This window comes from Microcaecilia unicolor, chromosome 12 (assembly GCF_901765095.1).
Source record: "Microcaecilia unicolor chromosome 12, aMicUni1.1, whole genome shotgun sequence".
Taxonomy (NCBI): domain Eukaryota; kingdom Metazoa; phylum Chordata; class Amphibia; order Gymnophiona; family Siphonopidae; genus Microcaecilia; species Microcaecilia unicolor.
This window is the reverse complement of record NC_044042.1, coordinates 4,908,972-4,931,999: the sequence shown is the minus strand read 5'-3', so window position 1 is coordinate 4,931,999 and position 23,028 is coordinate 4,908,972. Positions and strand designations below refer to the sequence as shown.

At 45.6% G+C, this 23,028-nt stretch overlaps 1 protein-coding gene across 3 annotated transcripts in view; it reads left to right on the top strand.

The window, feature by feature from the left end:
* Positions 1–22,139, top strand: part of SLC41A1 (solute carrier family 41 member 1) — a 30,615-nt gene extending 8,476 nt beyond the window's left edge. For all 3 annotated transcript variants that reach the window (XM_030221216.1, XM_030221215.1, XM_030221218.1), the window contains exons 3-11: positions 3,612–3,719; positions 8,571–8,642; positions 8,795–8,939; positions 9,845–9,991; positions 10,096–10,243; positions 10,948–11,027; positions 11,353–11,487; positions 12,862–13,010; positions 20,940–22,139. In XM_030221216.1, coding sequence (XP_030077076.1) covers positions 3,612–3,719; positions 8,571–8,642; positions 8,795–8,939; positions 9,845–9,991; positions 10,096–10,243; positions 10,948–11,027; positions 11,353–11,487; positions 12,862–13,010; positions 20,940–21,125 — 1,170 coding nt within the window. In that variant the 3' untranslated portion in view covers positions 21,126–22,139. The remainder of the gene's footprint in view (positions 1–3,611; positions 3,720–8,570; positions 8,643–8,794; positions 8,940–9,844; positions 9,992–10,095; positions 10,244–10,947; positions 11,028–11,352; positions 11,488–12,861; positions 13,011–20,939) is intronic.
* Positions 22,140–23,028: the final 889 nt, after the last annotated feature.

Here is a 23,028-nt window from a genome sequence, read left to right as displayed (position 1 = left end):
AGGAAAGGGAGTGCTCGCTTTAATAATGGGAGTAATCTTGATGGTCTGTTCATTTAAGGCCCCCCCCCCCCCGCTTTATTATCCAAGGCTTAAAGGCCTGTACACAGCCACTTCAGTGGTGCATGGTCTGGTAGCCTAGTCCTGCTGCTTGAGGCTTGAAAATGTTCCACTCGCAGCAGGGAGAAGTAACGCAGATTCCCTGGCGCAGGGAGGTTATAGCTGGGAAGTTGGCACCTCATGGCCGACTCTCCTCTGGAATGCATCTGACTGTGCCAGGGGGACAGGCCTGAAGAGCTTACGCCTGTCCCCATGTCTCGGAGTATACGCTTAGCTGATGTACTTCTCTTGATTTAATCAGTCAGAAAACAGCAAGGCAGGTGGTCCACCAAATCCAGCGTGGAAGATAAAAACCAGGATGCAGACCTTGTAAGAAAGGCAGTCTTTATTCGTAAATTAAAAGCTCCCAGGAGCTCAACATGGCCGTGTTTCTCCAGAGATACCAGCTGGTGTAAAACGTCAGTCACCTTGGCTGGTCCAACTGCTAAAGTGTGGAAAGCAAGGCTTCCCCTTAACACGGTGGCAAAGGGGAATCTTTGTGGACTGAGTTTCTGCGTCTTCAGTGTTGCTGTACTGGCCTAGTGAGTCCCATGATCCCTTGCACGTGATACCCAGTGAATGCTGTGGTCTCTTGGCATGGCTGAGCAAACGCCCATCTTCCTCTCCCCACAGTCCTTTGGCATTGCTGAGCAATGGAAACGCACACCGACAGCTGCCCTGGGGGGGGGGGGAACCCTGACTGTGGAGTTGATGTCCCGGATTCCTGTCCTCCCCCCTCTTCACTCCACAGGAGTGTAATATCCACTCTGCCTGCTGTCAGAGGAGGGATTTCTGCCTCAGCAGGTGGTTCCAGTTGGTGCTGGAGGAATTTTTCTCAACCTGCAGGATTTTGGGCTGTAGGTTGGGTATCACTGTCTGAGGCTAATCTGGGAAAGGGAGGGGGGGCTCTGCGGTGGGACTCTCAGGAGGCAGCGGTGTGGAGGAGGAATTTGGCACAAAATACCAGGCCATATTGTGCCAAACATACAGCTAAAAATGTTTGCACATGTATTGAAGGAGAGGCCCTTTTCGGGTTGCTCCTCTTGTCCTGCTACCCGGCAAAGGTGCTGCTGAGCTCTGTTTCTGCTGCACCGGCTGTTCTGGGCCAAATTTTCCTTAAAAGGGAGCTTTAATCAGTGTTTTTATTGGGGGGGGGGGGGGGCAGGGATGGTCAGGTTTTATACTTGTATTGAAAGGCTTTTATTTGGAGAGCTGCACTTCTTCTCTGAATAAGGGCACAGAATGAGTTTTGGGGCGTTCTTTCAGCAAAGGGGGGGGGGATTCTTTTTTTGGTTTTTCGTTGGAGCAGCCTGCTCTAAGGTTGGTCATCTTGTGGTGTCCTTGAGGAATTTGCAGGGTGCAGAATTCTACTGCATGTGCTGGAGAAGTCTGTCTCCTGCCTCACTGTACTTGTCGTACCTCAGTTCCGTTCTTGCCATGCTGCAGTGAGGTGAATAGGCAGAGCTGAGTGTCCAGATCTCGATACTGGAATAGCAGAGTGTACAGCAGAGGTGTGGGTGGGTGGGCAGGGTCTCGGTATTGGAGGGGAGAAGTGAGGCTCACTGGTTGTGGGGGGGGGGGGGGAGTTCCAGTACTGTAATAAGGAACACTGGAGGGCAGGAGTGAGGCACACTGGTAGAGGGGTGGGTGGGGAGGGTCTCGGTAGTGGAGGGCAGGAGTGAGGTGTAGTGACAGAGAGGTGGGTGGATGATGGCAGGAGTGAGGTGCACTGACAGAGGTGGGTGGGGGAGGGCCTCGATAGTGGAGGTCAGGAGTGAGGCATAGTGGCAGAGGGGTGGGTGGGGAGGGTCTCTAGTGGAGGTCAGGACTGAAATGCATTGGCAGAGGTGTGAGTGAGGGCCTCGATAGTGGAGGGCAGGAGTGAGGCACACTGGTAGAGGGGTGGGTGGGGACGGTCTCTGTAGTGGAGGGCAGGAGTGAGATGCACTGACAGAGAGGTGGGTGGGGGAGGGCCTCGGTAGTGGAGGGCAGGAGTGAGGCATAGTGGCAGAGGGGTGGGTGGGGAGGGTCTCTAGTGGAGGACAGGACTGAAATGCATTGGCAGAGGTGTGAGTGGGTGGGGACGGTCTCGGTAGTGGAGGGCAGGAGTGAGGTGCACTGGCAGAGGGGTGTATTGCTTGCCTTGGGTTTTAGTTATTCTACTATATTATACAAGGGTGGGGCAACCACAGTCCTTGAGGCCACAAGCCAGTTGGGTTTTCAAGATTTCCTCACTGCATTTGCATGTACTGCTTCCATTATACTCTTTGTGGAAATCTTGAATGACTGTGCCGTGGCCTTCGGGGACCGAGGTTGCCCACCCCTGTTCTATAATCCATGTTTTATTTCGGTGAGCAGTTGAACAAAAAATACATCCTAAATTTAGCCTAGTAAGAGGTTTAACCTATGACTCATTTGAACCTTCTTTCCACACTTCCTAAGTTAATGACACAATTTAGGGGAAAGATTGTCGAAAAGGGATTTTGTATCCATGTGCATAAATGAATTCTTGACAGTAATTCTTTGTAAACTGGGTTTTTGTTTTTCTCAGTCAACTTTGGTGATTTTGGCTTCTAAAACGTAAGATGCTGCATTTTCTTTTTTTCATTGGTGGTAACTCTCCAGCTTCATCTCCAATGTAAAATATTTAGAGCCCACTTGGTTCTCTCCACAGTTCAAACCTGACTGGGATCTGACACCCTCCTTCCAAGCCTGGGTCATTTAGGCCCTTCAGAACCTTGCAATCATGAACCCCCAACCCTGGCCAACTAGATGTCCCTCCCAATCAGAGACCGTGACATCCTCATTCCCCAGCCTGGCCAACCCTCAGATAGAAATCCTGACCTGGGAAGATGCCTTTCGAATGAATTAAGCCACGGACCTGTTCAGTTGAAATTCAGGGTATTATTCACAAAACACTCGGTTCCAGCTCCGTATTGGTACGTCCGTCATTTCCCTGCTGCAGGCTATCGATACACTGTTGGTACCCACTTATAACGTGTATTCTCTTAGCTAGGATAATAAGTTGCTTCACGGTTCTAGGTACAGACTGCAGATTTGTTCTGGATGAAGCTGTGGGAACGTTAGGGGGAACACAGTGTAGTCTGGCAGGGAACAGGAGGTGGTGTGGAAGACTCAGGCTCCGCTGAACTGGCCATGCTGGTCTCGGTGCCCTCAGTGCTGCGTCTTGGATCTGGATTTGACCATCTCTCTAGCCATTTTACTGCTTCTCCTGACTGAAGCCACCAGCTTTTGTGTCTTTTCAGCCTGCTTTATATATTTAACCCCTGATTTGGCTTTGGCATGTTTTTCTCTCCCTTGTCAGTCTCCTGCTGTTTGGAATACAAGTGGAGGTCAAAAGCTCTGAGGCCGCTCTTTCTCTGCTGGTCCTGGGTGGTGATATGTAGGCTGAGCATCTTTCTGGTGGAAAAATCCCTGCCGCTTGTACTCTGGACTGCCTACTGGATGGTCACCTCTTCCTCTGTATCTCTAACCTCTGCCATTTCTGTTTTTAGCACTGGGATGTTTTCAAGGAGGTGACGGAGGTGTTTATCCTGGTTCCAGCGCTCTTGGGATTGAAAGGGAACTTGGAGATGACTCTGGCGTCACGTCTTTCTACAGCTGTGAGTATCCTGTAGGGTGTGAGGGAGTGAAGGGGAAGAAGATACTCAGAGCACAAGCTATGTGGGTGTGGCTGCTTTTTTGTTTGAGCAGGGTCAGAGGGGTGGGGAGTGGGATAATTGCTGCCCAGTGTCTCTGCTGCCCCTTCTCCCTCTATTATCCCTCCAGTGCCCTGTGCATATCTTTGTCTAGCTTCTCGTCCCTCTCCCAGGCTGCTGCAGGGAACTGGATGCAGCTTGCGTACCTCTAGTCCCTGCCCCCATGCACTTCCTCCGGGTGGGGACCACAGTTGCCCACCACCCTCCTCCTTGGCCTATCCCCTGAGAGGGCGGCAATTAAGAGGACACCATTCCAGACTGTACCATCCCAGTGTGAACTCTTGTGTGTAGATCTGCTGAGGGGCCTGAAGTACTGCTGCCTGTCCTGGGCCTTAATAGGCTTTCCTGGAACATTGCCTCCCTCCTCTCCTGCAACTGGTTTTAATCATTAATCTGGGGATTAACTGATCTTGCTGCAGAATGTGCCGGGGAATATGGGTGAGGGGGCGCAAGTTGCATTTTTTGGAAAAGGCTGAGTGAAGAGAAGGTTGAGGAGTCTCACTCTCTCTCCTCTCTCCAGTGGAGGAGTAGCCTAGTGGTTAGTGCAGCGGACTTTGATCCTGGGGTATTGGGTTCGATTCACCCTGCAGCTCCTTGTGACTCTGGGCAAGTCACTTAACCCTCCATTGCCCCAGGTACAAAATAAGTACCTGAATATATGTAAACCGCTTTGAATGTAGTTGCAAAAACCACAGAAAGGCGGTATATCAAGTCCCCTTTCCCACCTCTCACTCTCTCTTTCCTCTGTGCTATGGCAGAAGTAGAATAAAATGACCTTGGGCAGAACTAGTGTCAGCTGGGGTTTTCACCCTTTAAGACTTAAGAGCAGGATTTGTATTGAACTTTTCTTTGGAAAATCTACTTTCTTGCTTTTCAGGGCCAGTGACCTACAGAGCAGCTCCTTGAGGGGGGGGGGGGGGGGGGGGGGGTGGCATAGAGCAGTCAGAAGGAAGCAGTGTGTGTTTTAATCCAGAAACTCACAGAACCATCGTGTGTATATTGATCCACAGGGCCAATGAGCAACTTTTAAATGGCCCGTTTATCCCAAATTGCTCTCATAGAGCTTGAGTTTATAACAAGAAACCCATGTGAAATGCCAACCCCCCCCCCCCCCCCCCTTAGGTTGCCTTTCTATAGTAAGTAGCTGTGTGTTTCATAAAATGGCATCCCAAAAGCAGTCTGAGCAGCACACGGGCCACCCCTGCTCTGAACTAGGGGTGAGTGTGGGTATGTGTGTGTAGGGGGTGAGATTATGTGTGTTTTGGGGGGTGGGGGGGGGTGCACTGGATTATGCTAGAGCACATTTCAGTGTGTCTGTTTTTTACATGTTTACACCTGCACACAATTTCATGATTTCCATTTTCTGTATGTAAAATATCAAATTATATGTATGTGAGTATGTTGGATTATGGATTTTCACAGTATTTGTGTGGGAGGAGGTGGTATTGGGTGATCACAGTTGAATTTATGCTCATAATCTTTTTATTAAACAAAGCAACCAAATGTACAAAACTTAAAAAGTCAAGTCAGTAACATTTTATCTGCCCCAAGTTTCATCCTCCCCCCTACATACACATTTATACAGCTTCAGTGGCCGTAGCTGGTGAGACGGTGCCCCCCTGTGGCCTTGACAAGGCCAAGGATGACCATACTGTCCAGGATAAGAACCCCTCCCCCCCCCCCCCCCCCCCCCCAATAATCAGTACTCGCAGACTCACCTGAGGACAAATGCTTTGGGGCTTACGTCCCATCAAAGTAATTCAGTATTGCACTACAAGTTCTCAGGTAGCACTCGAATATAAGTATTACAGATCTCTTAAGATCATGGTTGGATTTAGTTCTGAAGCTTGCTTGGAGGGAGATAGGGACCTGAAAGTGAATTTGGAAGGGGGAGGTGGAGGAGATGTGAGGTCGGAGGTTCACATAAGGGGCTTATTGCTCTTTCAGTGGCCCCTGCTGCTGCTAAACATTTCCTGGTAAGGTTTTTTTTTGTTTGTTTGTTTCATCTACATGTCGTTGCTGTTTGTGGAAAATGTTTATCCTGCTTTCAAGATGCCTGGACTTGTCAGTGTTCAGATTAGCACAGTTTCTCCTGGAGGAATGTGTACCAGGAGCTGTGGCTTAACCTGCCTGAAGTAGTGAGAGAATAGTTTGTTTCCTGTGCAACCCCGTATTTGGAGGTTTCACCCTTTCCCGGGGCCTTAGTGACTGTGTTTGCCCTTTGTTCTCTGCCAGTTCTCCTTATCTCTTGTCCCTGTTAGCTTTGCCACCTCCTCCAGTCACTACAGGTCGGGTCAGGCTGCTGAAATATGGTGACCATGGTGGGTGGGTGTATTTTGTGAGGGATGATGGATGTAATGTGGTCTGATGCAATCAGATTTCTTTACATAAGTGTTGCCATACTGGGAAAGACCAAAGGTCCATCAAGCCCAGCATCCTGTTTCCAACAGTGGCCAATCCAGGTCACAAATACCTGGCAAGATCCCAAAAAAGTACAAAACATTTTATACTGCTTATCCTAGAAATAGTGGATTTTCCCCAGTCCATTTAATAACGGTCTATGGACTTTTCCTTTAGGAAGCCGTCCAAACCTTTTTTTAAACTCCACTAAGCTAACCGCCTTTACCACATTCTCTGGCAACGAATTCCAGAGTTTAATTACACGTTGAGTGAAGAAGCATTTTCTCCGATTCGTTTTAAATTTACTACTTTGTAGCTTCATCACATGCCCCCTAGTCCTAGTATTTTTGGAAAGCGTAAACAGACGCTTCACATCTACCCGTTCCACTCCACTCATTATTTTATAGACCTCTATCATATCTCCCCTCAGCCGCCTTTTCTCCAAGCTGAAGAGCCCTAGCCGCTTTAGCCTTTCCTCATAGGGAAGTCGTCCCATCCCCTTTATCATTTTTGTCGTCCTTCGCTGCACCTTTTCTAATTCCACTATATCTTTTTTGAGATGCGGCGACCAGAATTGAACACAATATTCAAGGTGTGGTCGCACCATGGAGAGATACAAAGGCATTATAACATCCTCATTTTTGTTTTCCATTCCTTTCCTAATAATGCCTAACATTCTATTTGCTTTCTTAGCCGCAGCAGCCCACTGAGCAGAAGGTTTCAACGTATCATCAACGATGACACCTAGATCCCTTTCTTGGTCTGTGACTCCTAACATGGAACCTTGCATGACGTAGCTATAATTTGGGTTCCTCTTTCCCACATTCATCACTTTGCTCTTGCTCACATTAAACGTCATCTGCCATTTAGACGCCCAGTCTTGTAAGGCCCTATTGTAATTTTTCACCATCCTCCCGCGATTTAATGACTTTGAATAACTTTGAACAGCAAAAACCATGATGTCGTGCAAATGATTTCAAGGAGGGGTCCATTTCTAAGGGAGGCTGTATGTCCTTGAATGAGGCGAGAGGGGAAAAGTCTAAACAATGAGTGAACGGTATGGTAAGGTTTCTGGCCAGTGAAAACCAGCAGGCAGAATTTCTCCGAATCAAGTGATGCTGGGGAGGCAGACGGGGACCTCAGAGAGAACCATGTCTCGTACCAGTCTGGTTTTAAATGTAATTTTGGCCTCTGCTGTGTGATCTTTCTGTTTGCAAGCTGTTGCCCAGTTTTTTGGGGGTTTTTTTTCTCTCATGTAGTTATATGGATGTGATTTTGGGGAAACTTACGGACTCCTGTCAGTATACTAAGAAACAACAAAAAACACAGCTAAGATGACACAAGAATGAAGATCTTAGATAATGTATAAAAAGTCCACTTTATTTGATGAGTCCAGAACAATGAGGTAACTCGAGGTCTATAAAATAATGAGTGAAGTTGAACGGGTAGAAGTGAAGTGTCTGTTTACACTTTCCAAAAATACTAGGACTAGGGGGCATGCGATGAAGCTACAATGTAGTGAATTTAAAACGAATTGTGAAAAATATTTCTTCACTCAGCGTGTAATTAAACTCTGAAATTTGTTACCAGAGAATTTGGTAAAGGCGGTTAGCTTAGCGGAGTTTAAAAAAGGTTTGGACGGCTTCCTAAAGGAAAAGTCTATAGACCATTATTGAATGGACTTGGGGAAAATCCACTATTTCTGGGATAAGCAGTATAAAATGTTTTGTACTTTTTTTGGGATGTTGCCAGGTATCTGTGACCTGGATTGGCCACTATTGGAAACAGGATGCTGGGCTTGATGGACCTTTGGTCTTTCCCAATATGGCAACACTTATGTACTTATGACACGGCTATGTTTCGGCCAGTCAGTCTGCCTCAGGAGTCTTAATGTTCTCAGCCAAGTCACGGTCACTAAACATAGGTTGTAGATGCAAGGAAGAAACAAAGTCCCAGCAGGTGCATCTACAACCTATGTTTAGCGACCGTGACTTGGCTGAGAGCATTAAGACTCCTGAGGCAGGCCAGTTGGCCGAAACACGGCCATGTCGAGTCACCTCGAGTTACCACATTGTCCTGGACTCATCAAATAAAGTGGACTTTTTATACATCGCCTAAGACCTTCATTCTTGTGTCATCTTCGCTGTATTTTTTGTTGCTTTGAGCTTGCGAAGACTGTGTTCTTCTGTGTTTATTAAAAAAGACTTCTTTTTCAGATGTGTCACTTTGGTGCTTTGGGTTTTACCCTTGGAAATGAGGTTAGGGACAGGTTCTGTTTGTACAACCAAGTGAACGATTGATTCACCCGCTGTTGGCCTTACTGAGTGGTCTGTAATTTTTCCTTCCTCCAACCAGGCTAACATTGGACAGATGGACACGGCCAAAGAACAGTGGACCATGATCACGGGGAATATGGCCCTCATCCAGGTGAGTCCTGAACTTGAACTGTTCCTGTGGGTTCAGCATGTACTGAAGGGTTTGGGAGCTGAAGAACTCGTTCTGCGGAATGGGAAGATCTGGCATCGCAGGCTACTGAACGGGCAATACGGTCTCTCTCTTTCTACTCTGTATCCATCCAGGTTCAGGCCACAGTGGTGGGATTCCTGGCTTCCATTGCTGCCGTGGTATTTGGCTGGATCCCAGATGGACACTTCAGCATGAGTCATGCAGTTCTCCTGTGTGCCAGCAGCGTGGCCACAGCCTTCATTGCATCACTTGTGTTAGGTAAGGCAGATGGTCTGCAGTCCAGCTCGGGGAAGGGGGATGTGTGTGTTGACTCTACTTCTCCTGCGCCCCTCAGCCTCTCTGCCCCAGCCCAAGAGAAAGATTCTATCACTGGCCACAGTTTGGCATTGAGAACTGTCGGGGATGCAGGGGCGTAGACTTGAAGTACGGTCTGTTTTCACCATTTATAAAAAAATTAAAAAAACCCTAATTATCCTCCAAGGGTTAGGCAAGTCCTTTTGTGGTTGGGAAGTGACAACATCTTAGTGTGACCTGGCTGATACAACTTCATGCCCGTGTCAGTATTATAGCTAGGTCTTTCCTTCAGGTCCGGAGAGAGGCTTGAGGGAGAACCAAGGCTAATTGGTCAGGTTTGGCAGCTGAGAGTGAGCTCCAGCTTAAATATCTCTAGGTGTGCTTGAGATTAAGCTATGACTCATGAGCGCCCCACCCCCACAGCACTGCAGGTGAACTCGGGTACTGTATTTATGCAGAGATCTCCCATGTGGGACAAGGGTTCTTCGTGGGTCTGAGCTTGTGAAGGTGCCCTGCTTGATCTACTCTCTGCAGTATGACAATTAGCCCTTCAAGCCAGGGCTCCTGGGATTTGAGCCTGCAACCTTCAAACCAGGGAGGTCATATTCCCTGCTGTCAAAACAGTTAAATCTCTCTCTCCTGCTTCTTGGTATCTCCAAAACCTCAAAATCAAAACATTCCAGATCTTGGATTTGTAAATCTCATGCCAGCCTTGGGTGTGGAGGTGAATTGCTTCAGGAATCATGCCCCGGGGTATGGCACACAGCTGGCATTTAGAATTTCCTGGAGACAGAGCAGTCCTGAAATTGAATCAGGTGTTGGATTTTTTAAAAAATTTGTAGTCCCCTGTCCTTTTCTTGCTCTTGTAGGTATAATAATGGTTGGGGTCATCATTGGGTCCCGGAAGATTGGAATTAACCCAGATAACGTAGCCACACCAATTGCTGCGAGCCTAGGGGACCTTCTCACTCTGGCTCTACTCTCGGGCATCAGCTGGGGGCTGTACGAGGAGCTCAGTAAGTTTTTATTTTGTATTTTTTGTAGGAAGGAATATTACGGGAGGGGTTCAGCTTGGTGTCTGTGTACTTTGACCACCGATTGTCCTTCTCACCCACCGCAGAGAGCAATGTTTATGTGAACCCACTGGTGTGTGCATTTTTCGTGGCACTTCTGCCTTTTTGGATCATTGTCGCGAAGCGAAACCCAGCGACGCAGGAGGTGCTGTACTCGGGGTGGGAGCCAGTCATCATCGCTATGGCAATAAGCAGGTAGAGGAATGTTGTACTGCCTTAACTGTAGGTGGAGGGAAAGGTCTGATTTGGGTCATGGTTTCAAACCAATGGAGATGTGGAAAGTGGCTTTCCCACTCCCCCGTGGCACGCAGCGTAGTATAGGCAGGTTTTGAAGATCTTGCATGTAAAATGTTTGTCCTGGTATTTGAATGATGCATTATTAGCCTTCTGATTGGATGTAGACCAGAGCTCAAGGTTTTGCAATTTAGCAGGATTTCAATGCCGTATGTATTCTGCCAATCTAAGGGTAACTCTCACGCGCAGTGGCTCTTTCCGTCTGCTTATGTGAGGATGGATTTTGGGTGGAATTTATTTATTTATTAGAATTTTTGCTTACAGCCTTTTTAGAAGAAATTCTATATTTTTTAGTGGAAACTCTCTCTTAAGTCGCACGTCTTTTGCAATGATTTGTCCAAGGCACAAAAATTAAACAGAAGAAGGTGGCAACAATTTTTTAATACCCAACCACACTAATTCCCCCGACCATTTTAAAACTCCAAATTATTCAACAAGAGCAGATTGGAACTCGCATATTTAAAGTTGAAGGTTCTAGATCCTAAGAAAACATTTCTTAGACACAATCCCTGCAGAGAATGTCTATATTTTTAAAGTGACAAAATGTTTAATTCTGTATACAAAAGAAAAGGTTTATATAAACTCGGGAATGTTTTTTCTTGCAGTGCTGGGGGATTGATATTAGATAAAACAGTTTCGGATCCCAATTTTGCTGGGATGGCTGTCTTCACACCTGTAATTAACGGTAAGATTCTTCTCTGGGATTTTCGAGCAGATTTCAGTGGGGGATGGATTTATGCTCTTGGGGTACAGTTGAGTAATGTGGAACTGGACATGGAAGTATTTCGACTGGGGTCACCATTTTCTGCTTCAGGTACATTTCTCTGTGCCCCTTGCAATGCCCATATGGTAGTGTGTGTGTTGGGGGAGGGGAGAACTAATTTCACCACTACTGACAGAAAACACAAATGAGGATTTTTCTCTTTAATCTCTTCATGCCTGTGTAATGCTTGGACTAAAGAGAAATGGTCTAAGGCTGCTGCTTTCTCTCTTGTTGACCGATCTTGTAGGTGTCGGGGGTAACCTGGTGGCAGTCCAAGCCAGTCGGATCTCCACGTACTTGCATATGCAGGGAATGCCAGAGGAGGGGGCAGAGGCCCCTCCATGCAAGTGCCGGAATCCCTGCAGCACTTTCTTCAGTCCTGGTATGTGACTGTCCCCTCTCATTAGGCTAATCTGAGACTCAGGGTTTGACATTGGGATTTTGGCACGAGGTCCAAATGGGCAGATTCCCAGGTTACAGAACCTATCGCAGATTAAGTGGTGAGAGAGGAAGGTGTGACCTAACTGCCTTTTCCCATCACAGTGGGAAGGTCCCTGACCTATAAGTACAAGGGGCCCTTTTGCTTTCTGTGACTTGATACTGGGTAGGAGGACCCAGGCTTGGCATAGAACAGTGATGGCGAACCTTTCAGAGGCTGAGTGCCCAAACAGCAACCCAAAATCTAATTATTTATTGCAAAGTGCCAACAGGGCAATTTAACCTCCCTCCCAGTTCCAGGGTCCCCCTCCCTCCCTTCAAATTTTAAAAGTCATCTATCTTACCTTGTCGGAGTTAGGGCGGCAGCAGCGGAAAAAAGCATGCAAGCCAGTGGCGTAGCCACAGGTGGGCTGGGGCCCACCCACTTAGGACTCAGGCCCACCTAACAGCAGACTCATTTAGTGGTAGCTGGTGGGGATCCCAAGCTCTGCCAGTTGAAGACCTTCCCCTGATGGTGCTGAAAACATTGCTCTCCACTTCAGCAGTCTGAGCTTCCTAAGCTGGCACCTGCGCATGCTCAGTTTTTGGTGCATGCCTGCTGCAGGCTGCCAAGGTGGAGAGCAGTGTTTTTCTGCCAGCTGAGATATATTTTTAAGTTGGTGGGGGAGGGGGTAGAACACTTGGTGCCCACCCACTTCTTGTCTAGGCCCACCCAAAATCTGCTGTCTAGCTACGCCCCTGATGCAGGCTCGGCTCGGTGCTTAGTTCCGTTTTCAGTTTTCCCTTCTCTCTCTCAGCTCTGGTCCCATCCTCTTTTCCTGTTTCCGCAAGGGCAGGACCAGAGTTGAGAGAGAGAGAAGGGAAAACTGAACTAAGCACCGAGCTGAGCCTGCATGCTGCCGCCCTAACCCCAACGAGGTAAAATAGATGACTTTTAAAATTTGGAGGGAGGGGGCCTGGAACTCGAAGGGAGGAGGGAACGAACTTCCGGTGGGTCTCTCCTCCGCTCCGACACAACTTTGAACTGCTAGCGCAATCGCGCCAGCAGTTCATAGCGGCAGTACGACTCTGGCTGAGGCGACGGTGCGCGTGCCAACAGAGAGGGCTCTGCATGCCATAGGTTCGCCATCACTGGCATAGAACAAGTCCAAAAATGAGGAGGGGAGTTAGCAGCTTCTGCTCCCTTCCTTCTCTCTCTCTCTGTATATCATACTGTGCCGCCTGCCAGAACAGTGTCCTCTGCCATGTTGGATTGGGAAGGATTAGTGGTAGGATCACTGTCTTAATCTGAAACTGATACCCACTTCTTTTTTGCCAGACGTGAATTCGAGGTCCACACGGGTTCTCTTCCTCTTGGTAGTTCCGGGACACCTGGTTTTCCTGTATACCATCAGTTCCATGCAGGGTGGGCACACCACCCTCACCCTCGTCTTTATTGTTTTCTACATGACTGCTGCTCTGTTGCAGGTGAGAGACCTCTGGCACCCTTTTAGCTTTTTGGCCCCCTCTCTTCTCAGCAGTCCTGCACCCAGCTTGATCTGTGAGCCCAGGTTCCCATCCGACAGGAGAAACCAACTAACAGCCAGGCTGCATCGGAAGGGGATGGATGGAGCCTCAGGGAAATGGTGAAGCTCCAGCACAGGAGAGAGCCCCCTCCTTTCCCCTGCCGGGCCTGCTGCCACTGCCTTATCTCCTCCCAAGCTGGGCCCAAAACTATGAAAGTTCTGGCCTGCAAACAAAGCAGATTAAATACAATGTTTATTAAAATCAGATGCCAGACGTGGCCACGTTTCGCCTCCCAGAGCCTGCATCAGGGGCTGAACTGTCCACTACAAAGATACACATAAAAATAAATAAAAACGGAGTGAGTCTTCTTCAAATCATATTATCATACAACTTTACACAAATTAATAGGTTAGTTGTATCGTAAAAGAACATAACTTAGGGGAATAAATGGCTGTCTCTAGTGTTTAGTGCACTAAAACGTAACCTGTGCCTTTGTAAAAGACCCCCTTAGTTTATTAAAAACAAATTAAATACAACTGTAGAAAATTTAGATACAAATGTGAACCAATATTAAATAATAAAAACTCAAATACAAGTAAACTTTACATAATACAGTCAGTCAAAAGTTAATAATCCTCAAAAACACACATGAAACGCATAATAAAACAAAATTCCAAAAGGACAACCTTAAAGGGGACACATACCTTTCAGCAGGGGCATACCAGACCTCGCCGGGAGGGGGCGGGGTCCAGAGCCCGAGGTGTGGGGGGCACAGTTTAGCCCACCTCCCCCAGCCGCTGACCCTGCCACTTTTGACCCCTCCTCCCGCCACCGCCAGGTACCTTTGCTGGTGGGGGTTAGGGACCCCCGCCAGCAAAGGCACCTGACAACGGCGGGAGGGGGGATTGAAAGTGGCGGGGGGGGGGGCTTAATCTGTGGGGGCCCATGTCCCCGTGGCCCCACGTAGCTACGCCCCTGCCTATCAGGGTCCCTAAAGGAGAAGCAGCCTAGTGGCTTTGTTCCTGGGGAACTGGGTTCAATTCCCACTGCAGCTCCCTCTGACCCTGGGCAAGTCACTTAACCCTCCATTGCCCCAGGTGCAAATAAGTACCTGTATATACTGTGTAAACCGCTTTGAATGTAGTTGCAAAAATCACAGAAAGGCAGTAGATCAAGTCCCATTAACAAGATTCCAGGCAGAATCTCAAAGAGTAGCAACATTCCTTGTAGAACCCCAAAGAATAGCAAGATTCTGGAATCCCAAAGAGGAAGAAGTGGAGGACTAGACTAGAGGTTAGTGCAGTGGACCTTGATCCTGGGGACCTGGGTTCAATTCCCACCTATGACTCTGAGCAACTCACTTAACTCAATAAGGACCTGTATATACTATGTAAACCACTTATAAGATTCCAGGCACAATCTCAGAGTAGCAACATTCCATGTAGAACCGGAAAGAATAGCAAGATTCCAGAATCCCAAAGAGAAAGGAGTGGAGGAGTAGCCTTATGGTTAGTGCAGAAGACTTTGATCCTGGTTTGATTCCCACTGCAGCTCCTTCTGACTCTGGGCAAGTCACTTAATCCTCCACTGCCCCAGGTACAAATAAGGACCTGCATATGCAATGTAAACCGCTTTGAATGTAGTTGCAAAAACCACAGAAAAGGTGGTATATCAAGTCCCTTCCCCTAAAGACACACATACACTTGATAGCCTCTAAGAAAAAAAGTCTATAGCAGCAGTGTCATAATGCCTGAAAACAACCAAAAATAAAAAACAAAACCAAAGTGAAATAGCTCAAGGCAAAAAATAGTTGTAAAAAGCAAGTCCACAAAAACACAGAGGTAAAGACAGTGCTTAGCAGTAACAGCAATGGCTGCAACACACAGAATTCCTCCTCTTCGTTTTTCAAAGAAAGCCAAACATGCTCTATTCAAGCTTAAATGCAGTGTGGCAAAGGTCAAAGGTCCCATTTATAACTGAAAACTCTCCAAAAATTCCTAAAAGGCATCAATAGTAACTGAAAACAGCTAAATAAGAACCATTGTTGCTAAAAAAAAAAAAATCTCCAAACATACAAATGTATACATTTTATAGGTAAATATCTTTATTAATTTCAAGATACAGACGTAGAGGAGTGTGGTAGCCGTGTTAGTCCACTCTTAAGGTTATCAATAGAAATCAAACAAAATAAAACATGGAAAAGAAAATAAGATGATACCTTTTTTATTGGACATAACTTAATACATTTCTTGATTAGCTTTCGAAGGTTGCCCTTCTTCCTCAGATCGGAAATAAGCAAATGTGCTAGCTGACAGTGTATATAAGTGAAAACATTCAAGCATTACTATGACAGTAAAATAGATACTATTGGAGATTCTACATGGAATGTTGCTACTATTGGAGATTCTACATGGAATGTTGCTATTCCACTAGCAACATTCCATGTAGAAGGCTGCGCAGGCTTCTGTTTCTGTGAGTCTGACGTCCTGCACATATGTGCAGGACGTCAGACTCACAGAAGCAGAAGCCTGCGCGGCCACATTGGTGATCTACAAGGGCCGACTTCTACATGGAATGTTGCTAGTGGAGTAGCAACATTCCATGTAGAATCTATAGAAATCAAACAAAATAAAACATGGAAAAGAAAATAAGATGATACCTTTTTTATTGGACATAACTTAATACATTTCTTGATTAGCTTTCGAAGGTTGCCCTTCTTCCTCAGATCGGAAATAAGCAAATGTGCTAGCTGACAGTGTATATAAGTGAAAACATTCAAGCATTACTATGACAGTAAAATAGATACTATTGGAGATTCTACATGGAATGTTGCTACTATTGGAGATTCTACATGGAATGTTGCTATTCCACTAGCAACATTCCATGTAGAAGGCTGCGCAGGCTTCTGTTTCTGTGAGTCTGACGTCCTGCACATATGTGCAGGACGTCAGACTCACAGAAGCAGAAGCCTGCGCGGCCACATTGGTGATCTACAAGGGCCGACTTCTACATGGAATGTTGCTAGTGGAGTAGCAACATTCCATGTAGAATCTATAGAAATCAAACAAAATAAAACATGGAAAAGAAAATAAGATGATACCTTTTTTATTGGACATAACTTAATACATTTCTTGATTAGCTTTCGAAGGTTGCCCTTCTTCCTCAGATCGGAAATAAGCAAATGTGCTAGCTGACAGTGTATATAAGTGAAAACATTCAAGCATTACTATGACAGTAAAATAGATACCATTGGAGATTCTACATGGAATGTTGCTACTATTGGAGATTCTACATGGAATGTTGCTATTCCACTAGCAACATTCCATGTAGAAGGCTGCGCAGGCTTCTGTTTCTGTGAGTCTGACGTCCTGCACGTACGTGCAGGACGTCAGACTCACAGAAGCAGAAGCCTGCGCGGCCACATTGGTGATCTGCAAGGGCTGACTTCTACGTGGAATGTTGCTAGTGGAATAGCAACATTCCATGTAGAATCTATAGAAATCAAACAAAATAAAACATGGAAAAGAAAATAAGATGATACCTTTTTTATTGGACATAACTTAATACATTTCTTGATTAGCTTTCGAAGGTTGCCCTTCTTCCTCAGATCGGAAATAAGCAAATGTGCTAGCTGACAGTGTATATAAGTGAAAACATTCAAGCATTACTATGACAGTAAAATAGATACCATTGGAGATTCTACATGGAATGTTGCTACTATTGGAGATTCTACATGGAATGTTGCTATTCCACTAGCAACATTCCATGTAGAAGGCTGCGCAGGCTTCTGTTTCTGTGAGTCTGACGTCCTGCACGTACGTGCAGGACGTCAGACTCACAGAAGCAGAAGCCTGCGCGGCCACATTGGTGATCTGCAAGGGCTGACTTCTACGTGGAATGTTGCTAGTGGAATAGCAACATTCCATGTAGAATCTATAGAAATCAAACAAAATAAAACATGGAAAAGAAAATAAGATGATACCTTTTTTATTGGACATAACTTAATACATTTCTTGATTAGCTTTCGAAGGTTGCCCTTCTTCCTCAGATCGGAAATAAGCAAATGTGCTAGCTGACAGTGTATATAAGTGAAAACATTCAAGCATTACTATGACAGTAAAATAGATACCATTGGAGATTCTACATGGAATGTTGCTACTATTGGAGATTCTACATGGAATGTTGCTATTCCACTAGCAACATTCCATGTAGAAGGCTGCGCAGGCTTCTGTTTCTGTGAGTCTGACATCCTGCACGTACGTGCAGGACGTCAGACTCACAGAAGCAGAAGCCTGCGCGGCCACATTGGTGATCTGCAAGGGCTGACTTCTACGTGGAATGTTGCTAGTGGAATAGCAACATTCCATGTAGAATCTATAGAAATCAAACAAAATAAAACATGGAAAAGAAAATAAGATGATACCTTTTTTATTGGACATAACTTAATACATTTCTTGATTAGCTTTCGAAGGTTGCCCTTTTTATGTCCAATAAAAAAGGTATCATCTTATTTTCTTTTCCAAGATACAGAAGAAAACATTAAAAAAAAAAACAGGAGATTATAACAAACATCAATATACCCATCCAAACCCACCCCTAAATTCCTTTCCTCAAAGAGCCCCCCCCCCCCCCCCCCCCCCCCCCAGTCATCAGAAACAGAAACAAGCTCCATTGTATGCAAAAATGGTGGACACTCAATGCAGAATAAGCAATCACAATTAAACCTCTAATGCAGAGGTTTTCAACCCAGTCCTCGGGGGCATATCCAACCAGTTGGTGTTTTCAGGATATCCCAATTGAATTCAATGGGGAAAGCCTGAAAACCCCGACTGGCTGGGTGTGCTTCCAGAACTGGATTGAAAACCTCTTCTCTAATATATTAAGGCATGTAGAACGTACCTCTGTGGACAAGGTAGCAGGCCGACCAGGTGTGCAGGAATTTCTTACGAATTTGTCTCGATCTAGAAATATAAAAATTTTAATTATAAAAACAAATCGATCCTTAGAAGATCTAAAAAAGTTAAAACTGATTATAAAATAAGATTCAGCAGACCCTATTATGCTTTCTTTTTGCCCATATTAAGATGTTTTCTGTATGGGTCTTATATTTCTGGATTTCTTTGAATTGATGTATAATTTTAAAATCTCAAAATCAATTTGAAAATCTCTCGATTCTCTAATGTGTCTGTAACACATATATCTTATTTCTCTATAACATTACTCTGTATTTGTTTCATCACCGGAGGTGGCTAACGCCTCACGGTGCTATGTAAGCCACATTGAGCCTGCAAATAGGTGGGAAAATGTGGGGTACAAATGCAATAAATAAATTAAATGCTTAATATGAAATTTAATATGTCCCAAATATGTGCATTATGCAGCTGCAAGCCTAAAAAAATGTACAAAGACGTGCCAATTACTTAGAACTACTACTACTTATCATTTTTATAGCGCTACTAGACGTACGCAGCGCTGTACATTTGAACATGAAGAGACAGTCCCTGCTCCACAGAGCTTACAATCTAATTAAAGGACAAATAAGGGATAAGGACAAAGAGTAGCAAGATTCCGGAACCCCAATAATACAATAGCAAGATTCCGGAATCCCAAGGACTACTACTACTACTTATCATTTCTATAGCGCTACTAGACGTACGCAGCGCTGTACACTTGAACATGAAGAGACAGTCACTGTTCAACAGAGCTAACAATCTAATTAAAGGACAAATAAGGGATAAGGACAAAGAGTAGCAAGATTCCGGAACCCCAATAATAGCAAGATTCCGGAATCCCAAGGACTACTACTACTACTTATCATTTCTATAGCGCTACTAGACGTACGCAGCGCTGTACACTTGAACATGAAGAGGCAGTCCCTGCTTGAGCTTACAATCTAATTAGGACAGACAGACAGGACAAACAAGAGATAAGGGAATATTAAAGTGAGGATGATAAAATAAGGGTTCTGAACAAGGGAATAAGGGTTAGGAGTTAAAAGCAGCATCAAAAAGGTGGGTTTTTAGCTTAGATTTGAAGACGGCCAGAGATGGAGCTTGACGTACCGGCTCAGGAAGTCTATTCCAGGCATATGGTGCAGCAAGATAAAACACCTGAAAAACAAAGTAGGAAGGTAATGCATATGTAGTTTAGTTGTAACAGAAAGATATACTTTTAAACCATATAAATATGCAAAATAATGCATATAAAATACATTCATTTAATTGATGATAAAAAATAATATAATTCAAAACAGTATAACTACATAAATAAAAACTCTTAACTATAATAATTCTCTAACTAAACAACAGTTCTATACTTAAAATACAGCATATGCATGTCCTTCCCACTAATGGAAACTAGTTGTCCCTTTTAATTACAAAAATAACTCTCTGTTCTTCTTGAAGGAAGCCCAAGTGCTGCTGAATATTGTGGTTAGCGCTAAACGCAAAGCCAGCTATCTTGGGAGCATTCTGGGGCAGAGTCACCACTTGGCCTTTAAGAGGCCTAGGCAGCAGCCCGGCGGTACTTCCCACCCCTGGTGGCAACTATTTTTGTAGTTCCGGAGTGTACCCAGCAGAAATCGGGCAGTGCTGCCCGGTCACTGCGGGATTAATGCGGGAGCCCTTACCACCACCCGATAATGGTCCCCCCCCCCCCCCTGAAATGTCAGCACGGCAAGTGCTTTACTTGCCGCCCTGCCATTTCCTGCAGGAAGGTGAGACTTCCCCCTTTACCAGCTGTGGTAAAAGGGGGCTTCAGAGTGCATGTAAAATGCGCCGACACCGGCCCCCTTTTTCCACAGCTTGGTAAAAGAGGCCCTAAGAGTCAGCCAGCTTAAAAACAACTGCATATTCAAACCTGAAGCCCGCACAGGCCCCGGCATTGAATATACTAGAATAACCTCTAAAAAAATTAATGGTGGTGTGGAATCACAGAACAATCAACGAAAAAATCCACTAATTGAAAAATGACTTTGTTTAAAGGAAAATGGCCTCAAAGAGCTCTAAGATAAAGAACAATCTCACGGAGCTTAAACAGACCTAACGGTCTTCTCATCATCAAACCCCGTGTTCCAGCGCCGGTCCTCTGCTCTGACGGAACTTCCCCGGGGCCCGGGGAGAGGGACGTTTTAGGGAGAGAACAGAGAAGTTGTGTCATAGGGGACGGAGTACTACCAGAGACGTTTTGGCCCGAGACCCTGAAGAAGCAGCGAAACGCTGGCTATTGTCGGCTCGGAGCGGGAAGTGAAGGACTACACAGCTTAGAGCAGCAATCCATTAAGCAACACTTTGAAAAAGATAAGTGTAATCATATATAATGGATACTGCATAGTGACTTAGTAGTGATTTACAGCTACAACATCACCTAGAATAACTTTTGACCATAGATACTAGAAGAAGATTTAGATCTATGGCACTATAAGGTTTTTTTTGCCAATGATGATAAGACTGTTAGGTCTGTTTAAGCTCCGTGAGATTGTTCTTTATCTTGGAGCTCTTTGAAGTCATTTTTCAATTAGTGGATTTTTTCGTTAATTGTTGATTATCCTAGAATAACGCCATCGGCGACGAGCAAAATGCTGATGGCCGACGGCTGAATATTTATTGGCCCCTAAGTTTGTCCCTGAGGCAGTGGAGGGTTAAGTGACTTGCCCAAGATCACTACGATTGGGGTTTGGTTGTCAGCCCTGTGCTTTAACTACTAGGCCGCTCCTCCACTCCAACTTTTAACTTAATCTGGGGGGGGGGGGGGGGGGGTGTTAGTTGAGAACATATTGTTGCCCACCCCTTTTAATCCTACCTCCCAAGATCTGAGATCTCACATACACTGTCGGGACAGCAAAGGTTTTGCTTAGCTAAAAGGCTTTTCTCCTTGTGGCTTGTGTTGCAGGTGTTGATCCTTCTCTACATCTCTGACTGGATGGTGCACTGGATGTGGGCCCGGGGCATGAATCCGGACAATTTTTCCATCCCTTACTTAACAGCACTGGGGGACCTGCTGGGTACAGGGCTCCTGGCACTCAGCTTCCACATCCTCTGGCTCATTGGCGATCGGGACAGTGACGTTGGAGATTAATGGAGCCCTGGGTCTCCACCGGAACTGACACTCGGGGGGTTGTGGGCTGCTATTTGAAAGGCAGGTTGGTTACAGTAATTTATTTAGACAGGACAGGGAGGGTTGTATGAAAGAATCACTAAAGTGCAATTCAGAGTGGTGGAACCTGATCTGCTGAAATCGGGACTTGGGTTCTGCCTCTGTGTATGCAGATATGGACAAGACGGAGGAGGCTTGGGAATTATCTGTATTTAAAGGGCTTTGTTACTGGCAGCTCTGACTTCAAGGAACAATACTGCCTGACTTGAATTGTTTTGCTAATTCAAGGTATGACTCTGGATCTTTTCATCACTCGCTCAGCCTTGTGTCCTCTTCGTAAAACATGTTTAGAAATTGCAGGCAAACAGCATGTCCATTCATTGGATCCTGCTCTGATTTCATTTGGTAGCTGTTGCCAACTTAAAAAAAAAAAAAAAATCTATAGGTACCCCGTTCACAAAATGAGACTGTCCGTGAGCAAACGGAACTGCCATATCTTTTTGCATATTAACGATCAATGGGCCTGAATTTAGACACTATATAGCCAGGTAAAGTGCGGCCTGTTTCAAGGGCCCCTGTGACATCACTGTGCCTCTCCTGCCTGTGAGTCCCTAAATCTTAAATGTCACCCTTCTTATTGTTAACATTGTAAGATTAGTACTTCCCTGTTCTGTTTCTGCAAATTGCATCGGGAAGCCGTCTGAGCCAATCACACTTCTAAGGAAATATTCATGGGATTTTGAAAGCGGTGTTCACACTGGGAAGGTTCACTTGTTTTCCCTCCCCTCTTGCACGTTCTTGCACTGAACGGCATGTGTGCACCTACCCTTCACTGTGAGAAACAAGTTTGCTCTGCACCATCACACTTAGAAGGCTGAAAAACGAAAGAATTTACAATTGTGTCTTATGAAGAGTAATTATTTATACTTGTTATGAATGAATTATGTTGACCTACATTTAAATCTATATTTGGTAAAATAAAAAAAAGGGCATTTGTTTAAATGACTTGTTTCCAAGTTTAATTCACACTTTTTTACCCTGCTCTCTGGCTTTGCCATCTTGGCAGCCGGGAAGCAGAGGGAAAGTGCCTGAAAAGTACAACACAGGGAGGAAAAAGGAACAGAACTACAATGTTTAATAGAAAAGCGAGGGGGGGGATACACATAAGGAAACTCCTTCTGCTCTGCAGGACTCACACAGGCCAATGCCCTATGTATATGTGTCTAGAAAAAGATGAGTCTTCAAGTCTGGAGACGCAAATGAGACAGAAGTGAATTCCATAGAAATACACTTGGTTTTTTTTCCACTTGTGTTTAGGAGATGGGGCTCCTGGGTCTGAGCAGGTTTGACTGTCGGCTTGCATCATCCTGTTTCATGGAACCTAGGACTACGTAGTTAATCAGACCCAAGGCCAGAATGCCCAGGAAAGGGAAGTTCACCAGGGGGCTCATTTTCAAAGCACTTAGACTTACAAAGTTCCTTAGGCTACTATGGAACTTTGTAAGTCTAAGTGCTTTGAAAATACGCCTCCAGGTGACCTTGACTGTCCTCAGGTAAGTCAACTCCCTCCTCCCCCTTCCCTCAAGGTGAGCGGCAGCCACCAGCCACTGAATACCCAGGCCAAAGGGGAAGGTCAGGGATTGGATCGGACTGGCTAGGAGGTGGCTACGGGTATGAGAGAAAAGGGGCCAAATTGGCCGGCTGCATGTTTTCTGCTCTGATAACAGCTCACCCACCCTTCCTTTGAGCTGGTTGAGACAGAATGAGCTGGAAAGACTGGGACATTACTGGCTCAGGGCTCTTGATTTTGTGCCCCTTGCAGTACTAAATGTGACCAAGGCGGGGAGGTTGCGTCAACTGAAAGGCTCAGGTGGAGGCATGACTG